Here is a 13,852-nt window from a genome sequence, read left to right on the forward strand (position 1 = left end):
TGCATCATACAGAATCTTTACATCCATACCAGGGATGCCCAATGCCTACTAGGCCACATGGCTTCCACCACAGTTGTGATGTCTTTTTCTCACTTATATATTCAGCTGCTCCAGTGCTGGTTCCTGCAGGTTTTTCATCCCATGACAGATGACACCAACATATGTTTGGTTATCCCTCTAACTGTCTGCCAATATCTGGAATGGTTGACTCATCTCTTCAATCTATGTGATGCAACTCCAGGAATTCCTGGTGGACACGGACTATCTAGATCCGTCACAGTCTGGCTTTAGGCCGGGACATGGTACTGAGACAGCCTTGGTCGCCTTAGTTGATGATCTGCGCCGGGAACTGGACAGGGGGAGTGTGTCCCTGTTGATTCTGCTGGACCTCTCTTCGGCCTTCGATACCATCGACCACTGTATCCTTCTGGGACGCCTCGCGGGAATGGGTCTTGGGGGTACTGCCTTGCAGTGGCTCCGGTCCTTTCTCGAGGGTCGCTCCCAGAAGGTGTCACTAGGGGACTCCTGCTCGACTCCTCGGCCATTGCACTGTGGAGTCCCGCAGGGCTCAATACTGTCTCCTATGTTGTTTAACATATACATGAAGCAGTTGGGAGAGATCATCCGGAGTTTTGGGGTGCGATGTCATCTGTCCGCAGATGATGTCCAACTCTATCACTCATTTCCACCTATCACTAAGGAGGCTGTTCAGGTCATGAACCGGTGCTTGGCCGCTGTCTCGAACTGGATGAGGGACAACAGATTGAAACTAAATCCAGACAAGACAGAGGTACTCCTGGTCAGTCGTAAGACCGAACAGGGTACGGGGTTACAGCCTGTGCTGGACGGGGTCATACTCCCCCTGAAAGCTCAGGTACGCAGTCTGGGAGTTTTCCTGGATTCATCGCTGAGCCTGGAACCCCAGGTCTCAGCGGTGGTCAGGGGAGCATTCGCACAATTCAAACTTGTGCGCCAGCTGCGTCCGTACCTTGGGAGGGCTGACTTGGCCATGGTAGTACACGCTTTGGTTACATCCCGCTTAGACTACTGCAACGCTCTTTACGTGGGGTTGCCTTTGAAGACTGCCCAGAAGCTGCAGCAAGTCCAATGCACGGCAGCCAGATTACTAACGGGGGCTGGGTACAGGGAGCACACCACTCCGCTGTTACGCCAGCTCCACTGGCTGCCAATTAGCTTCTGAGCACAATTCAAAGTGCTGGTGTTGACCTATAAAGCCCTAAACGACTCCGGCCCTGTTTACCTCTCCGAACGTATTCTCCCCTACGAACCATCAAGATTATTAAGATCATCTGGAGGGGCCCTGCTCTCGGTCCCACCGGCCTCGCAAGTGCGCCTGGTGGGGACGAGGGACAGGGCCTTCTCGGTGGTGGCCCCGCGACTCTGGAACTCTCTCCCTCTGAACCGCCCCATCCATCCTAACATTTAGGAAACGGGTGGCTGTGGAGTCAGGCCTTCGATGAATGAGACAACACCATAGGACCCTGGATGGAAGTTGATGTAGATCCATCTTAATAGGACGACTGACCACTGTAGTTTTATATATAGTGTTTTTAAAGTTGTTTTTGCAATTGTGATATATGATATTTTAATGAGTGTGTATGTTTTTTATGGCTGGAAACCGAGCTGGAAGCTCAGTATAGAAAACTGTGAAATAAATAAATAAATAAATGTGTTGGGGTGCCCTTCTGCCATTTCCCCCAGGCCATTGGCGATGATAGAAACAGATGCCTGTCTCTTGGGATGGGGAGCTCATCTCGATGGTTGAACTGTCAATGGCCCTTGGTCTACTGAGGATGGTGTCAGGCACATCAACTTCCTGGTATTGCTGGCAGTAGAGAGGGCATTCTTTCCACCATTTGCTCAGGGTTCATGTCTTTCAAGTGACCACTGACAATACCGTGGTGGTATTTTATCTCTATAAACAGGGCAGGACCTGCTCTCATACCCTGCTTTTCCTGATGCTCTGAATCTGAGACTAGTGTATCATCAGGGACATCATCCCACCCATCCTCCCTGCATTTTGTCATGCTTTGGTTCATGGCTGCTGCTTTGTGGTACAGGAACTGAGGACCCAGGCCACGCTGTCTTATTATATCACTGCTGGGAATGGGCAGGGCTGGAGTCCCTTATCTGAGCAAGCTTTTTCAGTGGAGTCCAAACAGCTGTATGCATGCAGGAAATACCACAGGTGCGAATTTCACAGATGACCACTCAAATAAACGATGTTACAGGTAAGCAACCTTTCCTATATATAGTTTATGTTCATTTAACTATCAAGGCATAGATAAAATAAATGCAGTATTATAATGTGCATTTTTTGAATAGGTGAAATTCATGTTGGAGGCCAAGAACATTTTTACCTGGAAACAAATAGTATATTTGCTATTCCAAGGAAAGAGGATCAGGAAATGGATATTTATGTTTCAATACAGGATACTTCAGGTGCACAGGTGAGGTGACTCAAACCTTTGGCCCTCAATATGGAAAGGAAGTGCCATGATTTCAGCAGGAATCATTGAAATTTTTTTTCAAAGTATTTAAGTTTGATGTTGTCAAAATGATTCAAACAATGACAAGATTAATCATGACCAATTGCTGGAAATACAGTTACAAAACATTAAGGTTAAAAAAAATCAAAACATCATATCATATGTTTGATTCACATAGTAGTATTAGAATTACTAAAGTCTAAGAATGGTAGACCATTAGGGATGAAGTAATCAAAGACATAGTCTCCATCATTTATCTGATGAAAGGGACTAGTGTCTGCATTTCTGGTACTATGATTCCACTTTACACAATTCTAGGACCTCCTCACGCTTGCCGCCAGAATTGCTGTGAATTGCCGTGGATCACGGCAATTGTGGCAGCACCTGCCCAGGGGAGCATGGGGACTTGTTGCCTCATACCCCCACAACGTCCCAGCTTCCCCCCTACCTCATCACATGGGAGGAAGCGTCAGGCAGCTGGCTTGAGCTGCGGATCTCTATGGACAGATGGGATGCCTCCTGTCTTTCACCACCGGCTATTTTTTGGTTGCAGTGATGAGTGTTTAGCAGTTTTACCACAGTTATCATCTGGGTTTGGTCCCCATGTAAGCAGCCCTGAGTTCCCTTGGAGAGATACAAAATACAAAAATAAAGTTATTCTTATTATCTGGCATTTCTCCATTGGTCTGTTGGAGCCGCCGTGTTGTCTTTTCCTGAGGGTTTAACACTTAGCTTGTTACAAATTTGGGTTAATCGTTGATTTGTATTAGCTCTTTGGGTGCATCCTTTCATGCATATCATTATTTTTAAAAGTCAGATCCACTTATATTTGCAGCCAGAGTCACAAAGAACTCTTGTCATTGGTTTCAATCTCATTTCTTTTAACAGACTCTGCTGCCAAGTCTTGACTTCCATTTTTCTTTTCAAAGGTTTTGTGTTTGTATGATATATATTTTTTAAAACCCTGTGGAATCCTTTTTCCTAGGAATTGGTGGCTTCAGTGTTAGATGTTCCAGCCAATAGGATCACGTGCCACACAAGACGAATGGGAGGAGCTTTTGGAGGCAAAGAAATTAAAACTTCATATTTTGCAGCAGCTGCAGCAGTAGCTGCCCATAAGTAAGTGCTGTCCTTCTTTATACTCTCCCTTAACCAACCTAAAACAAAGGGTAGCAAATTGACCTGACATGCAAAGAAGGATTCTCATCTATCACCAAGACTGGGAAAAGATTTAGTGGCCACTTCAGCATGTCTTTGTAACTGGAATGGACGAGAGAGCCATTGTATTCTTCACCTGAGCACTGCTTGGCCCTGTCTCACCCACCCTTAGACAGAACATAAATATTTTGTAACTCAAGAATATCCAGTTAGCAGATACACTTTGATTTCCCAGCAGCTTATTTTGAAGCCTTTGTTTTGATTTAGAACTGGCCGTCCTGTCCGTTTTATCCTGGAGCGAGATGATGACATGCGAATAACTGGAGGTCGACATCCTCTCTGGGGAAAATACAAAGCAAGTAGTACTAATTACACCAAGTCTTGTTTTATTGCATGAAAATCTTCTCAGTATGGGCTGATGGCGAGCTAGAATTTGCATGTGTCCACTGCAAATTTTTATATTATTTCCCAAAAAGAATGAATTTGTTCCTTAAGTAATAATGATGCATGTACAAGATTCATTGTTTCTGTTAATAAGCTGTACAAGATCAATAGCAGTCCCCAGGCACTTTTCCAGGATGGGACTTTCCTGCCCCCTACCCCCATGTGCTTGTTTTAATGTTTAATGCCTTTCTTGGTTTGGCAAGGAGATGCCAAAGGACCAGCAGACACAGAGACTTCCTGTGAAATTGCCCTGCCGAGAGTTTAACAACCATATTCTTATCATGGTACACCAAAAGATTCAACTTTGACTATTGTTAAATGCTTTGGGGCAAGCTGATGTCATATGCAGTTGGAACAAGGAAAATGTTTTTTCATCAAATTGTTAATCTTTTAAAACCTGTTATAGAGAAAATAGACTGTGTCTCATAAGTACAATGTGCTACTGTGTTTTTAGGTGGGATTCATGAGTGATGGTAAAATTAAAGCTGTTGATCTGGAGTTCTATACAAATGGTGGATGTACAGCAGATTATTCAGAAGGGGTAAGTTTTTTGCTTAAAAGCGGCATGAAATTGGGTTTCCTTTTAATATCTGATAGAAGAGTAATTTATATATTTTAAATGGTTGCTGCCAGGCCGTAGCCAGGATTTTGATTCGGGGGGGCTGAGTTTGATTCGGGGGGGGGGGCTGAGTCTGAGTGAAAGAGGGTCTACCCTAGCAAACCTTTTGTATTGTTACCCCAATACCCCCATGCATATGGGATATATTGAGCATGGTGATCAGATCATGATATGAATAAACATAACAGTTTAAATAATGTACCAGTAAGGCCTTTTCGCAGACCACAATGAGAATTTCAGGGGGGAAGCCCCCCATGCCCCCCCCTCCTCCCCCAGCTACATGCCTGGTTGCTGCTGTAATCATGTACAGCTTGAACACACTGTATAATATTGACAGGTTTTGGCACTTCTTTAGATGTAATGTGTGTACAATCCCTTAAATCAGATGTACATAAAATGTGCCTCCCGCTCCCGGGTGTTATTGGACTGCAGCCCCAGCCTAAAACCCCTTGTCTTTATCACTTTGGAACAGATGGAGCAAACATATACTAACAAGGACATCCTCACAGGGGGCTAAATAGCCCTGTTTTGCCGCTTTTCACTCGGGCCAGTACGGGGACTGCCAAGCATCATCAGACAATGCTCGGCAGGCACCATCCAAATTCCTCCTGAAGTGAAGGGAAAGTGTCAGAAGGTGCCTTCTCCTTCACTACAGGGAGGAAAGTGTTTTTTGTGTAGCTCCATTGGGGTTACCTGCACTTTCCTCCCCTTTTCCCCATATGATGAGGGCAGGGACAGGGTGCCTATGCTCAATTTTTTTTAGCTAAATGACCTCTCCAAACTTAGTGTTCATATTAGATTCACATCATAAAGTAACCTTTGTGCTGAGCCAAAGTCAAAGGAGAAGCTTCAGGTGCAGCTCCTCTTTGAAGGATGTCATCTTTCATTTAATTGTCATGGCTCAATGCTAGCAATATTTGTAGTTTGGTGAGGCATCACCATTCTTTGCGAGAGAAGGCTCAAGGCCTTGTAAAACTACTGCCTCCAGGATTCCATAGCATTGAACCAAGGCCATTTAAGGTGGATTCCTTCTACAGCATAGATGCACCCCAAGATTATCTTTCCCATCATTGGAAGCTTTGGCACTCTAACATTTCTCTTTTGAAAGAAGGAATCCTAAGCAGGCAGAAACTGTAATTTCCACTTTTTTTTGCTAAATGACAAGTGCACTTTTTGCCGCAGCACATTACATTCACCAGCAAATACTTTTTTTGGTTTCAGGGTTTGGGAAATTGAGTGCGCATTAGATTCGACAGCACATTAGACTCAAGTAAATACTGGTAATTGCCTATTCCTGTATTTTAGGTTGTTGAATATCTTTTGCTAAAATGTTCTAATGCATATGACATTCAAAACTTCCGATGCCGTGGACGGCCCTGCAAAACTAATCTGCGCTCAAACACGTCTCTTCGAGGAGTTGGATTCGCACAGTCAGGCCTTTCTGCAGAGACCTGGATAGCGGCTGTGGCAGATTATCTTTATTTGCCACATGATGAGGTAAATATACGAAGGGCATATATTGGAGGACTCTAATGTTTATGAGTATAGCTGTTCCTTATCTTGTCAAATCCATGTTTTCTCATTTTATTTTGTCAAAAATGATATATTGGTAGGCCTGAGAGTCTTGAATGCTCCCCTTCAATTCACTCCCTATACACACTCGTCCCCAGGACAGCCTTATTATTAGTTGCCTAACAGATTATAAAATGAAAAGATTTGGAAAGGGGGCAATTTGTTTGTTGTTTATTTGTTCAGTCACTTCCTACTCTTCATGACCTCATGGACCAGCCCACGCCCAGCTCCTTCAGAGTCAAGCCAGTCACTTCAAGGATACCATCCATCCATCTTGCCCTTGGTCGGCCTCTCTTCCTTTTTTCCTTCCATTTTCTCCAGCATCATTATCTCCTCCAAGCTTTCCTGTCTTCTCATTATATGGCCAAAGTACTTCATCTTTGCTGCTAATATTCTTCCCTCCAGTGAGCGGTCAGACTTTATTTCCTGGAGTACGGACTGGTTTGATCTTCTTGTGGTCCAAGGCACTCTCAGAATTTTCCTCAAACACCACAGTTCAAAAGCGTCAATTTTCCTTCACTCAGCCTTCCTTATTGTTCAGCTCTCACATCCATAGGTTACTACGGGGAATATCATTGCTTTAACTGTCCGGATCTTTGTTGCCAGTGTGATGTCTCTACTCTTCACTATTTTATCAAGATTGGTTGTTGTTCTCCTCCCAAGAAGTAAACATCTTCTAATTTCCTGGCTGCGCTCTGCATCTGCAGTAATCTTCACTCCTGGAAATACAAAGTAATCTTCAAACCTTCACTCGAAAGTAATCTTCACTCCTGAAAATACAAAAATACATACAAAAATACATTTTCTCCCTCTATTTGCCAGTTATCAATCAGTCTGGTTGCCATAATCTTGGGTTTTTAGTGTTTAACTGCAACACAGCTTTTGCACTTTCTTTTTTCACTGTGGTTAGAAGGCTCCTCAGCTCTTCCTCGCTTTCGGCCATCAAATAGCTGTGAATCAACTTGTGGGAAAGATTTCTTTTCCTTCTTTGAGCGGCAAGTTTATTGTAACTAAGATGTTTCTCTAGAGCAGTGGTTCCCAACCTTTGATTCTCCAGGTGTTTTGGACTTCAATTCCCAGAAATCCCAGCTAGCATACCAGCTGTTAGGAATTGTGAAATAGGAAGTCCAGAACACCTGGAGAACTAAAAGATGGGAACCTTTACTCCAGAGAGAGAAACAATTGTCTTTGTTTTCAAAGACCGTGCATGTGCTCCCTCAAGTCCTAAAACCTTGAGCCACAGGTAGTCAAGTCCCATGTTTGTAGTTGCTACTTGGGCTAAATTGATTTCTGTTGAACCAAAACCTAAATCTCTCTGGACTGGGGGCACCCAGTGCCAATTCATCTCTGGGAGAAGAGGGGTGAGAGGGAGTCAGAAATGTCATTACGGTGGAAACAAATATTGTTTCTGAAGTGCAGTGTTAGTTGTGTAGTAAAAAGTTCTGAAGTAGTTAAAGACACACACTGTGTACGTTTACACGAAATGTTGCAACATATTATAGGAGGGATTATATCAAGAGAGATCCTTTCAGAAGGTCAGAAAAGTATGGCTCTTATTTCCAGCTGGGACCCTGGAGTGGAGCTGTGTCCAAAAGCATCCAGAGCCCTGATATAGGCATTGACTATGGCTTTTATACCCTCCAATTGCAGGCAAACAAAGAACATGCTTCTACATACATTGACATCATTCTCTACGTCACTTTAGCATCATAGGAATATCAAATTCTATCTTTCAACATACAAAAGGCATGTCTCTATGTATTTCTTTCTAGGAGCAGCATACAGCTTACAGCTTACTTTCATCAATCAAGGGGCCTACTTTGACCTGTCATGAGACTCCTTACTTTTTACTTATCTCTGTTGCTACTAGGACAGGCTTATCTCTCTCCTGGAATGTCCCCCCGTCTGCCTGTGCCTTGGACACAGATCTCCTTCAGCATTCTTTCTAATACAGAGAAAACTTGATTTTTCTATACATTTCAATGCTTGTAAAGTACATACAATTTATACATAAATAAATATCTATTTTTCCAATATCTCCTCATCAATAGCAACATCCTGTGGTGTGCCAATTAAGGGGAGGTGCCTTTGAAACCCTTGGCTAGAGCATGTGCTGCTGGGGACTCTGAATGAACTGCCCATCCTAGGATTCCTTGGAAAACAGCTGTGGCAGTTAAAATGAAATGCAAGCAGAGCCATTTTCATGTCTCTGATTTCTTTAATTGCTGAGTTCATACAGTCAGAAGCAACTCCTGGTTAAAACATTCTCAGGTGCTTTATTTGTACAGGTTTATTTTAGTGCGGGAAGAATAATCCTCATTATGAGCCAAAAGATTGCATCACATGATTGGAGGGAAAGTGCATGTGTCACGTGCCATATGCCCTCTCTTGCAGGCTCTAGCAGGGCTGGAACAGATTCAGCTGTCAATCCATGCCTTTACTATCCTGTAGGGTAGGGGTCCCCAAACTAAGGCCCGCGGGCCACATGCGGCCCGCCGACGGCATCTATCTGGCCCGTGCAGCCTGGCCTGGCCTGGTGTAAAGCCCCTCGCCGCTTGTGTCAGTGGCGTTTCTCTCTGTCCCACTGGAGCGACTTTGGGCGAGGTCGCGCCAGGCCAGGCTTCTCCCTCCTTCCTTCCCCTTCCCCCTTTCTCTCCCCTTCCCCTTCCTTCCTTCCCTCCCTTCCCCTTCCTTCTTCCTTCCTTCCCTCCCGTGTGGGAGGGAGAAGCCAAGGCCAGGGAAGCCGGTGTTGCCTGGCCACGCCCACCCGGCTCCGGCTCTTCTGGGATCTTCTCTGGAGGGCAATGGCATGCGCTCTGCTGTGCCCTTTCCGCAGCCACGAGGCACCTCCGTCTCTACTCCCAGCTGCGCCGGGAGTACAAGCGATGGGTGGACGCTTTTCTGGAGTAGTAGCGGCTCCTGGAGCCCCCGCGGCACCGCTCTGAAAAGGTTTGGCACAATTCTATCGTTGATGGGGTTCAGAATGCTCTGTGCTTGTAGGTGAACTCCAAATCCCAGCAACTACAACTCCCAAATGTCAAGATTCTATTTTCCCCAAACTCCACCAGTGTTCACATTTGGTCATATGGAATATTCGTGCCAAGTTTGGTCCAGATCCATCATTGTTTGAGTCCACAGTGATCTCTGTATGTAGGTGAACTACAACTCCAAAACCAAAGGACACTGCCCACCAAACCCTTCCAGTATTTTCTGTTGGTCATGGGAGGACTGTGTGCCAAATTTGGTTCAATTCCATCATTGGTCAGGTTCAGAATGTTCTTTGATTATAGGTAAACTATAAATCCCAGCAACTACAACTCCCAAATGACAAAATCAATTTTTTTTGAGTGAAGGACATACCTTGGGTTGTTAGGTGTCCAGTGGTTTTTGAGGTCTGTTAATCCCACAAACGAACATTACATTTTTATTTATATAGATTTATTTCCTGTATTTATACCCTGCCCTTCTCCCCCTGAAAGGGGACTCATGCTTACATATGCCAAAAACCACTTTCAAAACGACAGAAAATAGATTTTTCCCCTCATTTTCATTGGAACTATTTTATCTTCAGAAATGCTAAATTTATCTTTTTCTATGTATTCCTTTATTGCTTTCAGCAGCCCATGGTTGGGTGTGTGCGCATGTATGTGCCTTCAGGTCTCCTTTTATTTATGGCGGCCCCATGAATTTAATAGGGATTTCTTTGAGAGGAAATACTCAGAAATAGTTTTGTCAGTTTCTTTCTCTGAAATATAGCACCTGCTATTTATTTGTGGCTTCCCATCCAAATACTAACCAGAACTGACCCTGCTTAGCATTCAAGATCAGAGACATTTAATCTTTCATTGACTTTGCCAGGTATTATTCTTCTGTACAGTCGTCTCTGTGACCCCTGTGACCCAACTTGTACAGGCAGTCCCCAAGTTACAAACAAATTATGTAGTTTTGTTCTCACTGTAGGCTGAACAGTAAACATATTCATGGATTCCCTGCTGTTATATTAAGACTGTTACCCATGCTGTGACATGCTTGAAATCAAAATTTCATTTGTTTGTAATTAGAAATAAATATTTCAAAGGTATAATTACATATTGTTTTTGTGATTAATCACTATGCTTTATGTTCAGATTGTAACAATAAAAATACATCCTGCATATATTTACATTACGATTCATAACAGTAGCAAAATAAGACATGTGCAGTATGCATAGAATTTAGTCATTGTTTTTTTAAAAAACTATAGTCCGGCCCTCCAATGGTCTGAGGGACAGTAATCTGGCCCCCTGTTAAAAAAGTTTGAGGACCCCTGCTGTAGCGTCACAGTCTTATACTTTACCACAAGCTACAAAGTGCCCTGAGCTGATCATGCCATCATTCTTCAAGCTGCTTCCCAACACCTTACAGTTCATATCCCATCCACATGTCATGGTGGCATTCCCTTCTCTTCTGATTCCAAAACTTTGTGTAATAAGTGAATCCCTTTAATAACACACCCAGAGTTCTGTAGTGTTTTGAGCATCACACTAAGCTTCTGGGAGATAAGGTTCAGATCCCTGCTCAGCCCTGAAAACCTTTAGAGCGGTCAAGAGTAAAGACTGTAATAGGTTCACCTTGGAGGTGCCATACATCAAAAATGACTTCAAGACACAAAACTATAGCAAACCAAATATGCAATATTCTAGTGGTATTGGTAATTAATGTCTAGCACAGAAATGTTCATCAAGTATTAAAGTGTTTATTTATTACTTGGAACAAGAAACAGTATGTTATGTGTTTCCATTTAAGGTCAGAGAGATGAACATGTACAAAAATGTGTCTGAAACTCTCTACAAAGAAGAGATTGATCCCAGAAATCTGATTGTGTGTTGGGAAGAATGTCTAGAAAAATCGGATTATTACAAGAGGCGACAAGCTGCAGAGGAATTTAACAAACAGAACTACTGGAAGAAGAAAGGGATTGCAATCATTCCCATGAAGTATTCTGTTGGATATTATGGCACATTTCACAACCAGGTAAGCTTTGATGTTCCAGAAACCTACACTTCTAAACTGTAAATCAGAATACTCATGAAAATAGAAGAAACAGATGGGGGTCAAACAACAATTTGGTATGTGAGGGAAAGTTAATTTCACCTAAAGAAATGATACAGAGGGCAAAGATTACTCCTTTCTCTCCTCTAACTACACAGTCCCCGTTCAAAATTCTTCTCCTTTTCCTGCATTTATTTACTATTTTTTACAAATAGAGATAGGAATGCCTGTATCACATTCTACCAGGATTTAATGTAATCAGTGACAGCTAAGTGGTCTTAATTTCTATTTTTCTGTAGGCTTTTGCTCTGGTTCATATCTATCTTGACGGATCAGTGCTAGTGTCCCATGGCGGCTGTGAAATGGGTCAAGGACTTTATACCAAGATGTTACAGGTAACAAATGACAAGAAATAGGATTATACTTGCCTACAGTTGAAGAATAAATAATTAGAACTCTGCTGTCTATTTACACTATATATATATATATATATATATATATATATATATATATAAAATGCCTGCTGCTTTATATTTTGTGATTTAAATATTTTCTAACAAGTTTATTCCTAAATGTGCCTTAAATGCAATAATGTTATTTTCCTTCTGTTTGTGGCTCTGTTGTGACTTTCGATGGAAATAATATTTGTGTTTTCTCAACAAAAAAAGGTTGCCAGCCATGAATTAAAAATACCTTTGTCGTATATACACAACTATGAAAGAACTACAGCTACCATACCCAATGCAGTTCCCACCTCGGCATCAATAGGCACAGAAGTCAATGGAAAAGCAGTACAGGTTTGATGTTTATTTATGGCTATTGTTTCAGGACCTACTAATCTGTGGAGAGACTTAAGTCAGCTAACTTGTCCTACTGATTTGGGTGATTAAACATTTCCACAACAGTGCCTCTATCCCTATCCATGAGAAAGGTTGGGGAGGGTATCTTGACTGCTTGAGGCATTCTGTTAAAAAATGTTCAAGTGCTGTAATTTTATTATATTTTTTTGTGAAAAAATGATTTTTATGCAGAAAACAATGTTTTGGAAGCAAAATCCATTTTTGCACATTTTTTTGTGCAAAAATCAGTGGATTTTTTGTATAAATATTTCCATTACACACACAGACACACACACACACACTCTTATTTACATTCACTGAAAAAGGTACAGAAATGCTAATAATCTTATCTGCTAATGGAAAAGTAAGCAATGATTTATATCTTACATATAGGATACATCCATGTGTATGCATCTAGCTATCAATCTATGAAGTTAGATCTGTGGATAATAATAATAATAATAATAATAATAATAATAATAATAATACACTTTAGTTATATTCCGCCTTTCTCCCTAGGGGACTCAGAGCGGATTGCAGCATTTACATACATAGGGAAACATTCAATGCCTTCGCAATCATATACAATATTTATTTAATTATTTATTTGTCGTGTCAGGGCAACCAGTCAATTATATTACATTTCTAACAGAACAAAGCAAACAGACAGAATACAAAATTTGTGAGTTTGGTAGTTGATGAAATGTCCTTTGACCAGTATCTGGCCACTTGGAGTGCTTCTGGTGTTGCCGCAAGGAGGTCCTCCATTGTGTACGTGGCAGGGCTCAGGTTGCATTGTAGCAGGTGGTCAGTGGTTTGCTCTTCTCCACACTCGCATGTTGTGGATTCCACTTTGTAGCCCCATTTCTGAAGGTTGGCTCTGCATCTCGTGGTGCCAGAGCACAGTCTGTTCAGCGCCTTCCAGGTCGCCCAGTCCTCTATGTGCCCAGGAGGGAGTCTCTCATTTGGTATCAGCCATTGGTTGAGGTTCTGGGTTTGAGCCTGCCACTTTTGGACTCTCACTTGCTGAAGTGTTCCAGCGAGTGTCTCTGAAGATCTTAGAAAACTATTTCTAGATTTAAGTCGTTGACGTGCTGGCCGATACCCAAACAAGGGATGAGCTGGAGATGTCTCTGCCTTGGACCTTTCACTATTGACTGCTACTTCCCGGCGGATGTCAGGTGGTGCAATACCGGCTAAGCAGTGTAATTTCTCCAGTGGTGTAGGGCGCAGGCACCCCGTGATAATGCGGCATGTCTCATTAAGAGCCACATCCACTGTTTTAGTGTGGTGAGATGTGTTCCACACTGGGCATGCATACTCAGCAGCAGAGTAGCACAGCGCAAGGCCAGATGTCTTCATTGTATCTGGTTGTGATCCCCAGGTTGTGCCAGTCAGCTTTCGTATGATATTGTTTCTAGCACCCACTTTTTGCTTGATGTTCAGGCAGTGCTTCTTGTAGGTCAGAGCACGGTCCAAAGTGACTCCCAGGTATTTGGGTGCGCTGCAATTCTCCAGTGAGATTCCTTCCCAGGTAATTCTCAGAGCCCGGGATGCTTGTCTGTTCTTGAGATGAAAAGCACATGTCTGTGTTTTAGATGGATTAAGGATCAGCTGGTTTTGCCTGTAATAGGCAGTAAGAGCACCTAGGGCTTCGGAGAGTTTCTGTTCTACCATCT

General features: G+C 42.8%; 1 protein-coding gene across 1 annotated transcript in view; it reads left to right on the forward strand.

The window, feature by feature from the left end:
* The window catches only part of LOC137097485 (aldehyde oxidase 3-like), a 51,349-nt gene that overhangs the window by 26,209 nt on the left and 11,288 nt on the right, over window positions 1–13,852 (forward strand). The window contains exons 21-28 of the mRNA XM_067470596.1: window positions 2,347–2,471; window positions 3,496–3,629; window positions 3,936–4,023; window positions 4,567–4,653; window positions 6,037–6,228; window positions 11,089–11,316; window positions 11,634–11,729; window positions 12,003–12,131. Coding sequence (XP_067326697.1) covers window positions 2,347–2,471; window positions 3,496–3,629; window positions 3,936–4,023; window positions 4,567–4,653; window positions 6,037–6,228; window positions 11,089–11,316; window positions 11,634–11,729; window positions 12,003–12,131 — 1,079 coding nt within the window. The remainder of the gene's footprint in view (window positions 1–2,346; window positions 2,472–3,495; window positions 3,630–3,935; window positions 4,024–4,566; window positions 4,654–6,036; window positions 6,229–11,088; window positions 11,317–11,633; window positions 11,730–12,002; window positions 12,132–13,852) is intronic.

Source organism: Anolis sagrei, chromosome 1, assembly GCF_037176765.1.
Source record: "Anolis sagrei isolate rAnoSag1 chromosome 1, rAnoSag1.mat, whole genome shotgun sequence".
NCBI lineage: Eukaryota > Metazoa > Chordata > Lepidosauria > Squamata > Dactyloidae > Anolis > Anolis sagrei.